The 15,472-nt window shown below is 38.4% G+C and overlaps 1 protein-coding gene across 1 annotated transcript in view; it reads left to right on the top strand.

Moving 5' to 3' along the window:
• The window catches only part of LOC128698913 (uncharacterized), a 35,146-nt gene extending 21,115 nt beyond the window's left edge, over nucleotides 1-14,031 (top strand). The window contains exon 4 of the mRNA XM_053791317.2: nucleotides 13,579-14,031. Coding sequence (XP_053647292.1) covers nucleotides 13,579-13,805 — 227 coding nt within the window. The 3' untranslated portion in view covers nucleotides 13,806-14,031. The remainder of the gene's footprint in view (nucleotides 1-13,578) is intronic.
• The last annotated feature ends 1,441 nt before the right edge of the window (nucleotides 14,032-15,472 follow it).

Raw genomic sequence — 15,472 nt, 5'->3', positions numbered from 1 at the left:
TCAGAGAGAGAGAGAGAGCCACTCATGAACCAACAGGTATTACACATGATGCAGAGTCGGTCACATCTGATTCCTGAAGAAGTGAAAATGTGTATTACTTGCCAGTCATGCTTATTATGCCTTATATCTACAAGCATAGTACTGTACAGTACTTTGTCTGGATTTTTTGGGTTATCCTAGGTAATTTATGATATGTATAACTGTATTTATGTGTACCTGTGAGATAGTGACAGATAGACAGAGATAGACACACAGACAGACAGAAGGAGATAGAGACAGCCAAAGCAAATTAGCCAGTCAGCCACAGGCCAGCCAACCGGCCAGCCAGCCGGCCAGCCAGCTGGCCACCCAACCAGCTGGCCTGCTGAACTTGTATTATCAATGTTCCAGAATTGTTTCTCTTTACTTAGGGCATACGTTATAGAACATTGTGGCAGGATGACACTACCAGTGGTATCAAAATTGAAAGGATGTTACACACTGGTTATTATCTATGTTTTTTATATTCCCTCGGTATCTCCTGTGAATGGTGGTGTATCTGAAGCTCACTCGTAACTCGGATTTTGGCTTGTAACTCAAAGCAAAAAATTGACTGAGAGATGGCTCGTAACTCAGAAAACTCATAAGTTAGGGCACTCGTAAGTCAAGGTACCATTGTATATGCTTGTGTGACCTAAGTGCAAGAAGAAGTAGAAAGACATACCTGAAATCTTGCATGGTTATGAGACAAAAAAGACACCAGCAATCCTACCATCATGTAAACAGTTACAGAATTCCGTTTTATACTCACTTGGCAGGACGGTAGTACCTACCTGGGCAGTTGCTGTCTACTAACCTACTACCTAGAACTAATATAATTATTACAGTTTCTTTCTTTCAACACACTGGCCGTATCCCACCGAGGCGGGGTGGCCCAAAAGGAAAAACGAAAGTTTCTCCTTTTACATTTAGTAATATATACAGGAGAAGAGGTTACTACCCCCTTGCTCCAGGCATTTTAGTCGCCTCTTACAACACGCATGGCTTACGGAGGAAGAATTCTGTTCCACTTCCCCATGGAGGTAAGAGGAAATAAACAAGAACAAGAACTAGAAAGAAAATAGAAGAAAACCCAGAGGGGTGTGTATATATATGTTTGTACATGTATGTGTAGTATGACCTAAGTGTAAGTAGAAGTAGCAAGACATACCTGAAATCTTGCATGTTTATGTGACAGAAAAAAAGGACACCAGCAATCCTACCATCACGTAAAACAATTACAGGCTTCCGTTTTACACTCACTTGGCAGGACGGTAGTACCTCCCTGGGTGGTTGTTGTCTACCAACCTACTACCTAGGATTATTACAGTTATTATTATTAATTACTATTATTACTATTATTATAGGTAGGTTGGTAGACAGCAACCACCCAGGGAGGTACTACCCTCCTGCCAAGTGAGTGTAAAACGAAAACCTGTAATTGTTTTACACGATGGTAGGATTGCTGGTGTCTTTTGTCTGTCTCATAAATATGCAAGATTACAGGTACATCTTGTTACTTCTACTTACACTTAGGTCACACTACACATACATTTTTTTTTTTTTTCAACAAGTCGGTCGTCTCCCACCGAGGCAGGGTGACCCAAAAAAAGAAAGAAAATCCCCAAAAAGAAAATACTTTCATCATCACTCAACACTTTCACCACACTCACACATTATGACTGCTTTTGCAGAGGTGCTCAGAATACAACAGTTTAGAAGCATATACGTATAAAGATACACAACATATCCCTCCAAACTGCCAATATCCCAAACCACTCCTTTGAAGTGCAGGCATTGTACTTCCCATTTCCAGGACTCAAGTCCGACTATATGAAAATAACCGGTTTCCCTGAATCCCTTCACTAAATATTACCCTGCTCACACTCCAACAGATCGTCAGGTCCCAAGTATCATTCGTCTCCATTTACTCCTATCTAACACGCTCATGCACGCTTGCTGGAAGTCCAAGCCCCTCGCCCACAAAACCTCCTTTACCCCCTCTTTCCAACCCTTTCGAGGATGACCCCTACCCCTCTTTCCTTCCCCTATAGATTTATATGCTTTCCATGTCATTCTACTTTGATCCATTCTCTCTAAATGACCAAACCACCTCAACAACCCCTCTTCTGCCCTCTGACTAATGCTTTTATTAACTCCACACCTCCTAATTTCCACACTCCGAATTTTCTGCATAATATTTACACCACGCATTGCCCTTAGACAGGACATCTCCACTGCCTCCAACCATCTCCTCGCTGCTGCATTTACCACCCAAGCTTCACATCCATATAAGAGTGTTGGTACTACTATACTTTCATACATTCCCTTCTTTGCCTCCATAGATAACGTTTTTTGACTCCACATATACCTCAATGCACCACTCACCTTTTTTCCCTCATCAATTCTATGATTAACCTCATCCTTCATAAATCCATCCGCTGACACGTCAACTCCCAAGTATCTGAAAACATTCACTTCTTCCATACTCCTCCTCCCCAATTTGATATCCAATTTTTCTTTATCTAAATCATTTGATACCCTCATCACCTTATTCTTTTCTATGTTCACTTTCAACTTTCTACCTTTACACACATTCTCAAACTCATCCACTAACCTTTGCAATTTTTCTTTAGAATCTCCCATAAGCACAGTATCATCAGCAAAAAGTAACTGTGTCAATTCCCATTTTGAATTTGATTCCCCATAATTTAATCCCACCCCTCTCCCGAACACCCTAGCATTTACTTCTTTTACAACCCCATCTATAAATATATTAAACAACCATGGTGACATTACACATCCCTGTCTAAGACCTACTTTTACCGGGAAGTATTCTCCCTCTCTTCTACACACCCTAACCTGAGCCTCACTATCCTCATAAAAGCTCTTTACAGCATTTAGTAACTTACCACCTATTCCATAAACTTGCAACATCTGCCACATTGCTCCTCTATCCACTCTATCATATGCCTTTTCTAAATCCATAAGTGCAATAAAAACTTCCCTACCTTTATCTAAATACTGTTCACATATATGCTTCAATGTAAACACTTGATCTACACATCCCCTACCCACTCTGAAGCCTCCTTGCTCATCCGCAATTTTACATTCTGTCTTACCTCTAATTCTTTCAATTATAACCCTGCCGTATACTTTTCCTGGTATACTCAGTAAACTTATTCCTCTACAATTTTTACAATCTCTTTTGTCCCCTTTCCCTTTATATAAAGGGACTATACATGCTCTCCGCCAATTCCTAGGTACCTTCCCCTCTTTCATACATTTATTAAACAAAAGTACCAACCACTCCAACACTATATCCCCCCCTGCTTTTAACATTTCTGTCATGATCCCATCAGTTCCAGCTGCTTTACCCCCTTTCATTCTACGTAATGCCTCGCGTACCCCCACCACACTTACATTCTGCTCTTCTTCACTCCTAAAAGATGGTATACCTCCCTGGCCAGTGCATGAAATTACCGCCTCCCTTTCTTCCTCAACATTTAAAAGTTCCTCAAAATATTCTCGCCATCTACCTAATACCTCCCTCTCCCCATCTACTAACTCCCCTACTCTGTTTTTAATGGACAAATCCATACTTTCCCTAGGCTTTCTTAACTTGTTTAACTCACTCCAAAATTTTTTCTTATTTTCATTAAAATTTCTTGACAGTGCCTCTCCCACTGTTTCATCTGCTCTCGTTTTGCACTCTCTCACCACTCTCTTCACCTTTCTTTTACTCTCCATATACTCTGCTCTTCTTATAACACTTCTGCTTTGTAAAAACCTCTCGTAAGCTACCGTTTTCTCTTTTATCACACCCTTTACTTCATCATTCCACCAATCACTCCTCTTTCCTCCTGCCCCCACCCTCCTATAACCACAAACTTCTGCCCCACATTCTAATACTGCATTTTTAAAACTATTCCAATCCTCTTCAACCCCCCCACTACTCATCTTCGCACTAGCCCACCTTTCTGCCAATAGTCGCTTATATCTCGCCCGAACTTCCTCCTCCCTTAGTTTATACACTTTCACCTCCCTCTTACTTGTTGTTGCCACCTTCCTCTTTTTCCCATCTACGTCTTACTCTAACTGTAGCTACAACTAAATAATGATCTGATGTATCAGTTGCTCCTCTACAAACATGTACATCCTGGAGCCTACCCATCAACCTTTTATCCACCAATACATAATCTAACAAACTACTTTCATTACGTGCTACATCATACCTTGTATATTTATTTATCCTCTTTTTCATAAAATATGTATTACTTATTACCAAATTTCTTTCTACACATAGCTCAATTAAAGGCTCCCCATTTACATTTACCCCTGGCACCCCAAATTTACCTACTACTCCCTCCATAACATTTTTACCCACTTTAGCATTGAAATCCCCAACCACCATTACTCTCACACTTGATTCAAAACTCCCCATGCATTCACTCAACATTTCCCAGAATCTCTCTCTCTCCTCTACACTTCTCTCTTCTCCAGGTGCATACACGCTTACTATAACCCACTTTTCACATCCAATCTTTATTTTACTCCACATAATCCTTGTATTTATGCATTTGTAGTCCCTCTTTTCCTGCCATAGCTTATCCTTCAACATTATTGCTACTCCTTCTTTAGCTCTAACTCTATTTGAAACCCCTGACCTAATCCCATTTATTCCTCTCCATTGAAACTCTCCCACCCCCTTCAGCTTTGTTTCACTTAAAGCCAGGACATCCAGTTTCTTCTCATTCATAACATCCACAATCATCTCTTTCTTATCATTTGCACAACATCCACGCATATTCAGACTTCCCACTTTGACAATTTTCTTCTTCTTATTCTTTTTAGTAATCTTTACAGGAAAAGGGGTTACTAGCCCATTGTTCCCGGCATTTTAGTTGACTTTTACAACACGCATGGCTTACGGAGGAAAGATTCTTATTCCACTTCCCCATGGATATAAAAGGAAAAGTAATAAGACCAAGAACTATTAAGATAAAATCAAAGAAAACTCAGATGAGTGTGTATAAATAAACATGTACATGTATGTGTAGTGTGACCTAAGTGTAAGTAGAAGTAGCAAGACGTACCTGTAATCTTGCATATTTATGAGACAGACAAAAGACACCAGCAATCCTACCATCATGTAAAACAATTACAGGTTTTCATTTTACACTCACTTGGCAGGACGGTAGTACCTCCCTGGGTGGTTGCTGTCTACCAACCTACTACTATTTATTTATATACATTTATATACATTTATTTATACACACTCATCTGAGTTTTCTTTGATTTTATCTTAATAGTTCTTGTTACTTTTCCCTTTTATATCCATGGGGAAGTGGAATAAGAATCTTTCCTCTGTAAGCCATGTGTGTTGTAAAAGTCAACTAAAATGCCAGGAACAATGGGCTATTAACCCCTTTTCCTGTACAAATTACTAAAAACAAGAAGAAGAAAGTTGTCAGAGTGGGATGTCTGAATGTTCGTGGATGTTGTGTGAATGATAAGAAAGAGATTGTGGATGTTATGAATGAGAAGAAGCTGGATGTCCTGGCTTTAAGTGAAACAAAGCTGAAGGGGGTGGGAGAGTTTAAATGAGAAAAGTAAATGGGATTAGGTCAGGGGTTTCAAACAGAGTTAAAGCTAAAGAAGGAGTAGCAATAATATTGAAGGATAAGCTATGGCAGGAAAAGAGGAAGTATAAATGTATTAATTCAAGGATTATGCAGAGTAAAATAAAGGTTGGATGTGAAAAGTGGGTTATAGTAAATGTATATGCACCTGGAGAAGAGAGAAGTGTAGAGGAGAGAGAGAGGTTTTGGGAAATGTTGAGTGAGTGTTTGGGGAGTTTTGAATCAAGTGTGAGAGTACTTGTGCCTGGGGATTTCAATGCTAAAGTGGGTAAAAATGCTGTGGAGGGAGTAGTAAGTAAATTTGGGGTGCCAGGGGTAAATGAAAATGGGGAGCCTTTAATTAAGCTATGTGTAGAAAGAGGTTTGGTAATAAGTAATACATATTTTATGAAAAAGAGGATAAATATATATACAAGGTATGATATAGCACGTAATGAAAGTACATGTAGTTTGTTAGATTTTATATTGGTGGATAAAAGGTTGATGGGTAGGCTTCAGGATGTACATGTTTATAGAAGGGCAACTGATATATTGGATCATTTTTTAGTTTTAGCTACAGTTAGAGTAAGAGGTAGAGGGGACAAATGAGAAATGGCAACAACAAGTAAGAGAGAGGTGAAAGTGTATAAACTAAGGGAGGAAGAAGTTCGGGTGAGATATAAGCAACTATTGGCAGAAAGGTGGGCTAGTGCAAGTATGAGTAGTGGGGATGTTGAAGAGGGTTGGAATAGTTTTAAAAATGCAGTATTAGAATGTGGGGCAGAAGTTTGTAGCTGTAGGATGGTGGGTGCCAGAGGAAAGAGGAGTGATTGGTGGAATGATGAAGTAAAGGGTGTGATAAAAGAGAAAAAGGTAGCTTATGAGAGGTTTTTACAAAGCAGAAGTGTTATATGAAGAGTAAATTATATGGAGAGTAAAAGAAAGGTGAAGAGAGTGGTGAGAGAGTGTAAAAGGAGAGCAGGTGATAGAGTAGAAGAGGCACTGTCAAGAAATTTTGATGATAATAAGAAAAAAATTTAGAGTGAGATAAACAAGTTAAGAAAGCCTAGGGAACGAATGGATTTGTCAGTTAAAAACAGAGTAGGGGAGTTAGTAGATGGGGAGATGGAGCTATTGGGTAGATGGCAGGAATATTTTGAGGAACTCTTAAATGTCAATGAAGAAAGGGAGGCAGTAATTTCATGCACTGGCCAGGGAGGTATACCATCGTTTAGGAGTGAAGAAGAGCAGGATGTGATTGTGGGGGAGGTGCATGAGGCATTACGTAGAATGAAAGGGGGTAAAGCAGCTGGAACTGATGGGATCATAACAGAAATGTTAAAAGCAAGGGGGGATATAGTGTTGGAGTGGTTGGTATTTTTGTTTAACCTTTAAACTGTCCAAACCATAGATCTACGCCATGAGCTCAGCTCACTCTGATAAGCTGTGAGTGGTAAATTTGGACCTAGATATGAGAGAATACATCTATGTGGTATGTGTGCACCACATAAAACAAATCCTTCAGCATACAGTGCATAATGAGAGAAAAAACTGAGACCGTAATTTTCTATTAAAACAGCAACTTTGCAGTGTTTTTCGTATGTTTTTTATAGTTGTATTTGCAATTTCTTGGTCTCATTTGATAGAATGGAAGATATCTTACAGACCAAGAGATGATTTTGATTTGTTTTAGTACTGAAAATGGCTTGAAACTGAGCTCAAAGTAGCGGAATTGTTAAATTTTTGCCGATGTTCAAGAGTAAACAAATGACCTCACATGTCTAATACACGCCTTCTGGTGGGTCTAATATACATTCACAAATGTGCTGATATTATTTATACAATTATTACAATATTGCATGACAGTAAATCTTTTATTTTTTGTTTGAATAAAAATTCATTATATGAGTTAAAAATCAAAATGGAATTGATTTATAAAGCCTGAAAACATAACTAATGAACAGAGGAAATGTTAATTTAGTGCCAGGAATGCCTGCATTGTTTATTCTGGACCCTATGAGGGCAAATTCCTAGGCCTATACCTTGACAACAACCTGAATTTCAGCACCCATATCCAACACATAACCAAAAAAGTATCCAAAATGGTTGGGATCCTCTCCAAGATACGATACTACGTGCCGCAAAATGCCCTTCTCACACTATACCATTCACTTATTTATCCATACCTCACCTATGCTATTCGTGCTTGGGGATCAACTGCAGCAACACACCTAAAGCCAATAATAACCCAACAAAAAGCTGCAGTAAGAATAATCACTAAATCCCATCCCTGGCAATACACCCCCCCACTCTTCATAGATCTAAACTTACTCCCTGTTCAGTACATCCACACTTACTACTGTGCAATCTACATCTACAGGACCTTGAACTCCAATATCAACCTTGACCTAAAACGCTTTCTTGATAGTTGTGACAGAACCCACAGGCATAACACCAGACACAAACATCTCTACGACATTCCCCGTGTCCGACTAAACCATTACAAAAATTCAATGTATATCAAAGGCCCTAAAATCTGGAACACCCTACCTGAGAACTCTAGAACTGCAGACACATTCATTACCTTCAAAACTACCATTAGAAAACATCTTATCTCCCTGATACACCCCGTCAACTAACTACACGAATACCACCTGGTGGTTCACACTTACACTCACTCACCCATTTGACCATAAACAGAAATATTAATCTCAATCTTAAAATAATGAATCCTGTGATACTCCAATACTGAAACTATGTACTGTGCCAAAACAAAAGCATTCACATTGCTAAACTCACAAACTAGTATTTAGTCACTTAGCCATAATACCAACTTACCTCATAATTTGTAATATTTTAAAATTAAGAATTAAACTGAGTCTGCCCGAAATGCCTAGCCATGCTAGGTGTTCTAGTGGTACACTCTGTATCATTATTTTACTACATGTAAACCACACAATAACCAAATTCTGTAAACTCAGCATTGTAATCCTTATAGAGAATAAACTTTGAATTTGAATATTTTGAAATTGGAATATTTTGAACTTTGCACTAAATTACCAATTTCCAATCACTTTATTTTGTAGTTGAAACAGTTGAGTTGGAGATTTTCTGTGCTTAATCGATAGAATGGAAGTAATACTAGTGAAATAGCTAAGAATTTGGTCGACTGGAATAAGGTAATTGGCCTAAAATGGAAGTCAAAATCAGCAAAATCGCTGACACATCAAAATTCACTAGAGCTTAATTTCGTAAATTTTTCATCAAATTTCGTACTTTTTATTTTATTACCTTCAGAAAAAGATTCTCTACCATTTCATAAGAAAAATTTTTTTTTTTTTTTTAAATTCTTGGACACTGGTGTGCAATTTGAAATTTGGCCTCTGGACCCTGAAAGGGTTAAGGGTTAATAAATGTATGAAAGAGGGGAAGGTACCTAGGGATTGGCAGAGAGCATGTCTAATTCCTTAATACGTATAAAGGGAAGGGGGACAAAAGAGATTGTAAAAATTATAGAGGAATAAGTTTACTGAGTATACCAGGAAAAGTATATGGTAGGGTTATTATTGAAAGAATTATAGGCAAGACAGAATGTAAGATTGCAGATGCACAAGGAGGTTTTAGAGTGGGTAGGGGATGTGCAGAGAAGTGTTTTCATTGAAGCATATATTTGAACAGTTTTTAGATAAAGGTAAGGCAGTTTTCATTGCATTTATGGATTTTGAAAAAGCATATGATAGAGTCCGCCCAGGGAGGTACTACCATCCTGCCAAGTGAGTGTACAACGAAAACCTGTAATTGTTTTACATGATGGTAGAATTGCTGGTGTCTTTTGTCTGTCTCATAAATGTGCAAGATTTCAGGTATGTCTTGCTACTTTTACTTGCACATAGGTCACACTACACATACATGTACAAGCATATACATGTATATACACACCCCTCTGGGTATTCTTCTATTTTCTTTTTAGTTCTTGTTCTTGTTTATTTCCTCTTATCTCCATGGGAAAGTGGAACAGAATTCTTCCTCCGTAAGCCATGCGTGTTGTAAGAGGCGACTAAAATGCCGGGAGCAAGGGGGTAGTAACCCCTTCTCCTGTATAAATTACTAAATTTAAAAGAGAAACTTTCGTTTTTCTTTTTGGGCCATCCTGCCTTGGTGGGATACGGCCGGTGTGTTGAAAGAAAGATATGATAGAATGAATAGGGGAACAATGTGGCAGATGTTACAAGTATATGGAATAGTATATGGAATAGGTAGTAAGTTACTAAATGCTGTGAAGAGTTTTTATGTTGATAGTGAGGCTCAGGTTAGGGTGTGTAGAAAAGAGGGAGACTACTTCCCCGTAAAGGTGGGTCTTAGACAAGGATGTGTAATGTCACAATGGTTGTTTAATATATTTATAGATGGGGTTGTAAATGAAGTAAATGCTAGGGTGTTGGGGAGAGGGGTGGGATTAAATTATGGGGAATCAAATACAAAATGGGAATTGACACATTTACTTTTTGTTGATGATACTGTGCTTATGGGAGATTCTAAAGAAAAGTTGCAAAGGTTAGTGGACAAGTTTGGGAGAGTGTGTAAAGGTAGAAAGTTGAAAGAGAACATAGAAAAGAGTAAGGTGATGAGGGTATCAAATGATTTAGATAAAGAAAAATTGGATATCAAATTTGAGAGGAGGAGTATGGAAGAAGTGAATGTTTTCAGATATTTGGGAGTTGACGTGTCAGTGGATGGATGTATGAAGGATGAGCTTAACCATAGAATTGATGAAGGAAAAAAGGTGAGTGGTGCATTGAGGTATATGTGGAGACAAAAAACATTATCTATGGAGGCAGAGAAGGGAATGTATGAAAGTATAGTGGTACCAACACCCTTATATGGGTATGAAGCTTGGGTTGTAAATGCTGCAGTGAGGAGGCAGTTGGAGGCGGTGGATATGTCCTGTCTAAGGGCAATGTGTGGTGTAAATATTATGCAGAGAATTCGGAGTGTGGAAATTAGGAGAAGGTGTGGAGTTAATAAAAGTATTAGTCAGAGGGCTGAAGAGGGGTTGTTGAGGTGATTTGATCATTTAGAGAGAATGGATCAAAGTAGAATGACATGGAGAGAGAGTATAAATCTGTAGGGAAAGGAAGACAGGGTAGGGGTCGTCCTCGAAAAGGTTGGAGGGAGAGGGTAAAGGAGGTTTTGTGGGCAAGGGGCTTGGACTTCCAGCAAGCATGCATGAGCGTGTTAGATAGGAGTGAATGGAGATGAATGTTATTTGGGACCTGGCGAGCTGTTGGAGTGTGAGCAGGGTAATATTTAGTGAAGGAATTCAGGGAAACTGGTTATTTTTATATAGCTGGACTTGAGTACTGGAAATGGGAAGTATGATGCCTGCACTTTAAAGGAGGGGTTTGGGATATTGGCAATTTGGAAGGGGATGTTGTATGTATATCTATATGTATATGCTTCTAAACTGTTGTGTTCTGGGCACCTCTGCAAAAACGGTGATTATGTATGAGTGAGGTGAAAGTGTTGAATGATGATGAAAGTATTTTCTTTTTGGGGATATTTTTCTTTTTTGGTCACCCTGCCTCGGTGGAAGACGGCCGATTTGTTAAAAAAAATATATATATCTATTACTTTTAACCCTTAAACTGTCCAAATGTAGATCTACGTTCACTCGCGTGGCGCTCCAAATATTTTGAGGAGTTTGTGGAGACAAAGAACTTTATCTATGAAAGCAAAGAGGGGAATGTATGAGAGTATAGTTATACCGATGCTCTTGTATGGGTGTGAGCCATGGGTTGTGAATGTTGCAACAAGGAGAAGGCTGGAGGCAGTGAAGATGTCATGTCTGAGGGCAGTGTGTGGTGGAATATAATGCAGAGAATCTGTAGTTTGGAGATTAGGAGGAGGTGTGGGATTACCAAAATTATTATCCAGAGAGCTGAGGAGGGATTGCTGAGATGGTTTGGACATGGAGAGAGGAAGGAGTGAAATAGAAGGACTTCGAGAATGTATACATCTGTAGGAGAGGGAGGGCAGGGTAGGGGTCAGCCTAGGAAAGGTTGGAGGGAGGGGGTAAAAGAGGTTTTGTGTGCGAGGGGAAACCGGCAGGCCGGACTTGATTCCTGGAGATGGGTTGTTAATATTGCAGTTTTACAACTGTAGTGTAAGCATGCCTCTGGCAAGACAGTGATGGAGTGAATGATGATGAAAGTTTTTTCTTTTTTCGGGCCACCCTGCCTTGGCGGGGAAATGGCTGATAAGTTAATAAAAAAAAACATACAGTGAGATAGGTTGCAAATGAAGAATTGGTCGATTGCAAATAAATTGCATTGAAATTACATTGGTTCATTGACCTGCATATTATAGATTGGTTGGGTTGGGGTGTTGAAATCAAAGCAGGAGAATTTACAAACTGCTGCTGCTGCTGCTATTATTATTATTACCACCACTACTAGGACTACTGTTACTGCTACAGCTGAGAATCCTTTATCTAAAATGCTTGGGATTTTTGACTATTTGTATATTTGCATCTATGAAATGGGACAGCTTGGGAATGGGATCCAAGTTTAAACATGGTACTGTACCATTAAAAAAAAAAAAGATAATTGCTTACAAAAGGAAGATGCTGTACATATGTATTTTATGATGTTGAAGACTTTTTTCTTTTTTTCCTCAAAATAAGTCTAGAAAATTTACCCAATGTCGTCGTCTTTGCAGTTCCATGATTACTCTTGGGTGCCATTCTTACTACCCAGAGATTAGATGGGATGTTGAAAAAATAAAAAGTCGATTCACTAACACACATCAAGTGACATATTGATCAAGTGTGAATGAAGAACTGGGTGAGAGAGGTTGTGTACATTACGTAGGCCTCCCCCATAAGGCATTGGACTCGCCCTGAGGCTCACTGTGAGGTGGAGGGGAAAGACCATGGTGCATGTCACATTTTCCTCTATATGTACTCCACTGTATAAACCAATTTTTATGGCGTATTTATCAAAAAGATGCAGCAATTTTGTAACCATTTTGAAGCAAAAATGTGTTAACAGATCATGTATTATCCAGTGGTCTTATGAATATAATAGTGAAATATGTACATGTTCCTCACCTAACTTAGTATCTGGCAGGACTGCCCTTCCTGTTGACACACTTCTTAAGTCTCTTAGCACTGATAAGGTTAACTTATGGAGGAAAAAAGTCAGTACCCTCCTACGCCTGCTTAATGGCACTTGATTTTTTGGTGTTAGAAGACACATCCATGCCACGAAGCTTACGTTAATAAGTTAACAGATGTTCTCCATCAGATTTAAGTTCAGTGAGTTTCTAGGCCAGTCACTGAAGTATAGAAAAATCACAATAATTTAGCCAGTTCTTTGTCTTTGGCAGTATGGTAAGGGGCACCATCTGCCATTTGCTATGCAATAAGATCACAGTAAACAGGTGATTTCAGAATATGCAAAACAATATGCATAAGTTACTATGACACTTCTCAGATCTGTCAGGCAGTCTGCTAAAGGTGTACTTATGGTTGTGCATATTTGTGATGTGGTCTGTGCATACATGCATAAATAAATGCATAATACATACATGCTTAGATACATGTAAACATGCAAAAGTATACTTAGGGCCATGCATACATGCACTCACACATGCATGTGTGCATATTTTGCTGTATTAGACTTTTGTGACTGCTTTATACTATTTCTTTAGTATACATTGAAATAGAGGCTGGCCTTATAGAATATGGGGACACCTTTCTTGGATCACATAGTGACCAAAATAGGCATGGGACTGGATCTGCAGCACTCAGATTTGATCCATAGAAAAGAAGTGTACATCCAGTTTTTTGGGTCAAGAGTTCCACAATGGGGAAAAAAATGCTAAATGACTGTGCACAAAGTTACTGCTTTATATTATTGGTCGAATTTTTAACTTGCAGCTGTTGCACCTTCCCGGAACGATGATGAGAGTAAACGCCCTCAAGTGAAACTTACAGAAGACGTGGAAGTGAAATATATAATTGAAGAAGACCCACTTGTAATCAAAGAAGAACCATATGCAACTGAAGAAGAACTGCTTGTAATCGAAGCAGAACCATTTGTAATTAAAGAAGAACCATTTGTGATTAAAGAAGAACCTCATGTAATTAAAGAAGAACCCATCTAAAAGAGTAAGCTTAAGTAACCTACATTATATAAGGTTTTCATAGAAAAGTGACTAGGTAATACCACTGTGTTGTTTTAAAATAATTATACCCAAATGTTAGTAGAATTAATACTTAATTTTTTTTGTATTTTCATAGATATGTATGATTGTAACTCAAATTATTAAACAGAAAAACAGTTATATGCTTTTTTTCTTACCAGCAAATGAATAAATCTTAATAATTGGTCTCAAGGTTTTCCTGTGTCCCCCCCCAAAAAATTGCACAATCTTATACATTACTTGTGCTCATCATGTTCTTTTGTTTTAACTAAAAAAACATTCATAACACATTGAAAATATGTATTCATATCTTTACTGAACTATTTGTTTTGCAAACTGGCAAAAATAGAATGTCTGTTCTGGGGAATTTTATAGCTTTAGGAAGCTCATTCCCTACTTTCATTAAGGATCAGGTGGAATTGACATGTATTACTGGGCCACAATGGGCACACATCTTCCAATCAAGATACCCCTGGAAAAGTAGAATACCCCATATAATAGACTTTGGAAATGCAGTCCAAAATCAGCAGAGTCAGTCAATTTGGAAGTGATGAATAAAGTCCTTTGGTTACAGAATTTTCCATTATTGTTACACTCACTGCAAAAGAATCTTCTCTATCTGCTACAACTGCCATAATTCATAATCATTCTGAAGTGTTTAGAACATATAAAAAATTGTATGTATAAAGCTATACAATTTGTTTTAAAGGAATAATGATTGTATGTTCTTCTTCAGGAATGACCCTTGATGCTGGTGAGAGGCTTTTGATCCAAGGAATTGGTTCAAACTTGATTACCTCCCATTCCCAGGTACTCTTGAGTTTCGAGTTTCCCCAATACAGTGTATATACAAAAATAATTTTCTGGACATTTCTCGTCCATAACTTGGAGCTCTTCGACCCCTTTTCCTGGATTAAATCTAATCACCACTTGTATATCAAGTGTTATACAACTTGACGTATTTAACACCGTCACATCAATACAATACATATTATTAATCTGTATGCTTTCAAAAGCAGATATGTCCTTTCTCTGCCTTCAGGAGTGGTTCCTGATGTAGGTGAAGGGCTAGTGATCAAAACAATTAAGAGCTGCTTTCTAGTAAATTGGATCAAACCTGATTTCATACTAGGCAATAAAGATTAAGGTTCCTCTCCTAGGTGGAATTTTGATGACACTCCCAAGGTGATGTTTGTTATTCTGCTTGATGGATGTCGAAACTCTGCTGCAAACAACAAATAATACTGTTGAGTCATACTCTGGAGTGTGAGATCAAATTGCTGCTGTGTAGCATAACCACTGCCTTATGGAGTTTCCTCTTGTAAACCCTGGCCACATCCTAGCTATATATTTTTGCAGTTTCCATAGACTTCTCACTGCACCATATGTGGGAACTTGTGTGAAGAATAAGCAGACAACAGCCATATTTTATTATGACATCAGTCATATGTAAGAATGTGGGCAGTGAGGGTTAACTCCTGTGGCCAGGTTCCTGGATAAAACTTAGGGCCCACCAAACATATCATACCACATGTTTTCAAATCTTAAACACTGATAACCAACTGATTTAGAAATGTATGCTGCACTCTGTACTATTTCTTTTGCAAGCATTGGGCTAGAGGTAGTTG

Source organism: Cherax quadricarinatus, chromosome 55, assembly GCF_038502225.1.
Source record: "Cherax quadricarinatus isolate ZL_2023a chromosome 55, ASM3850222v1, whole genome shotgun sequence".
In the NCBI taxonomy this organism is placed as follows: Eukaryota; Metazoa; Arthropoda; class Malacostraca; order Decapoda; family Parastacidae; genus Cherax; species Cherax quadricarinatus.
The sequence above is the reverse complement of the archived record's forward strand: the minus strand, read 5'-3'. Positions and strand labels throughout refer to the sequence as shown.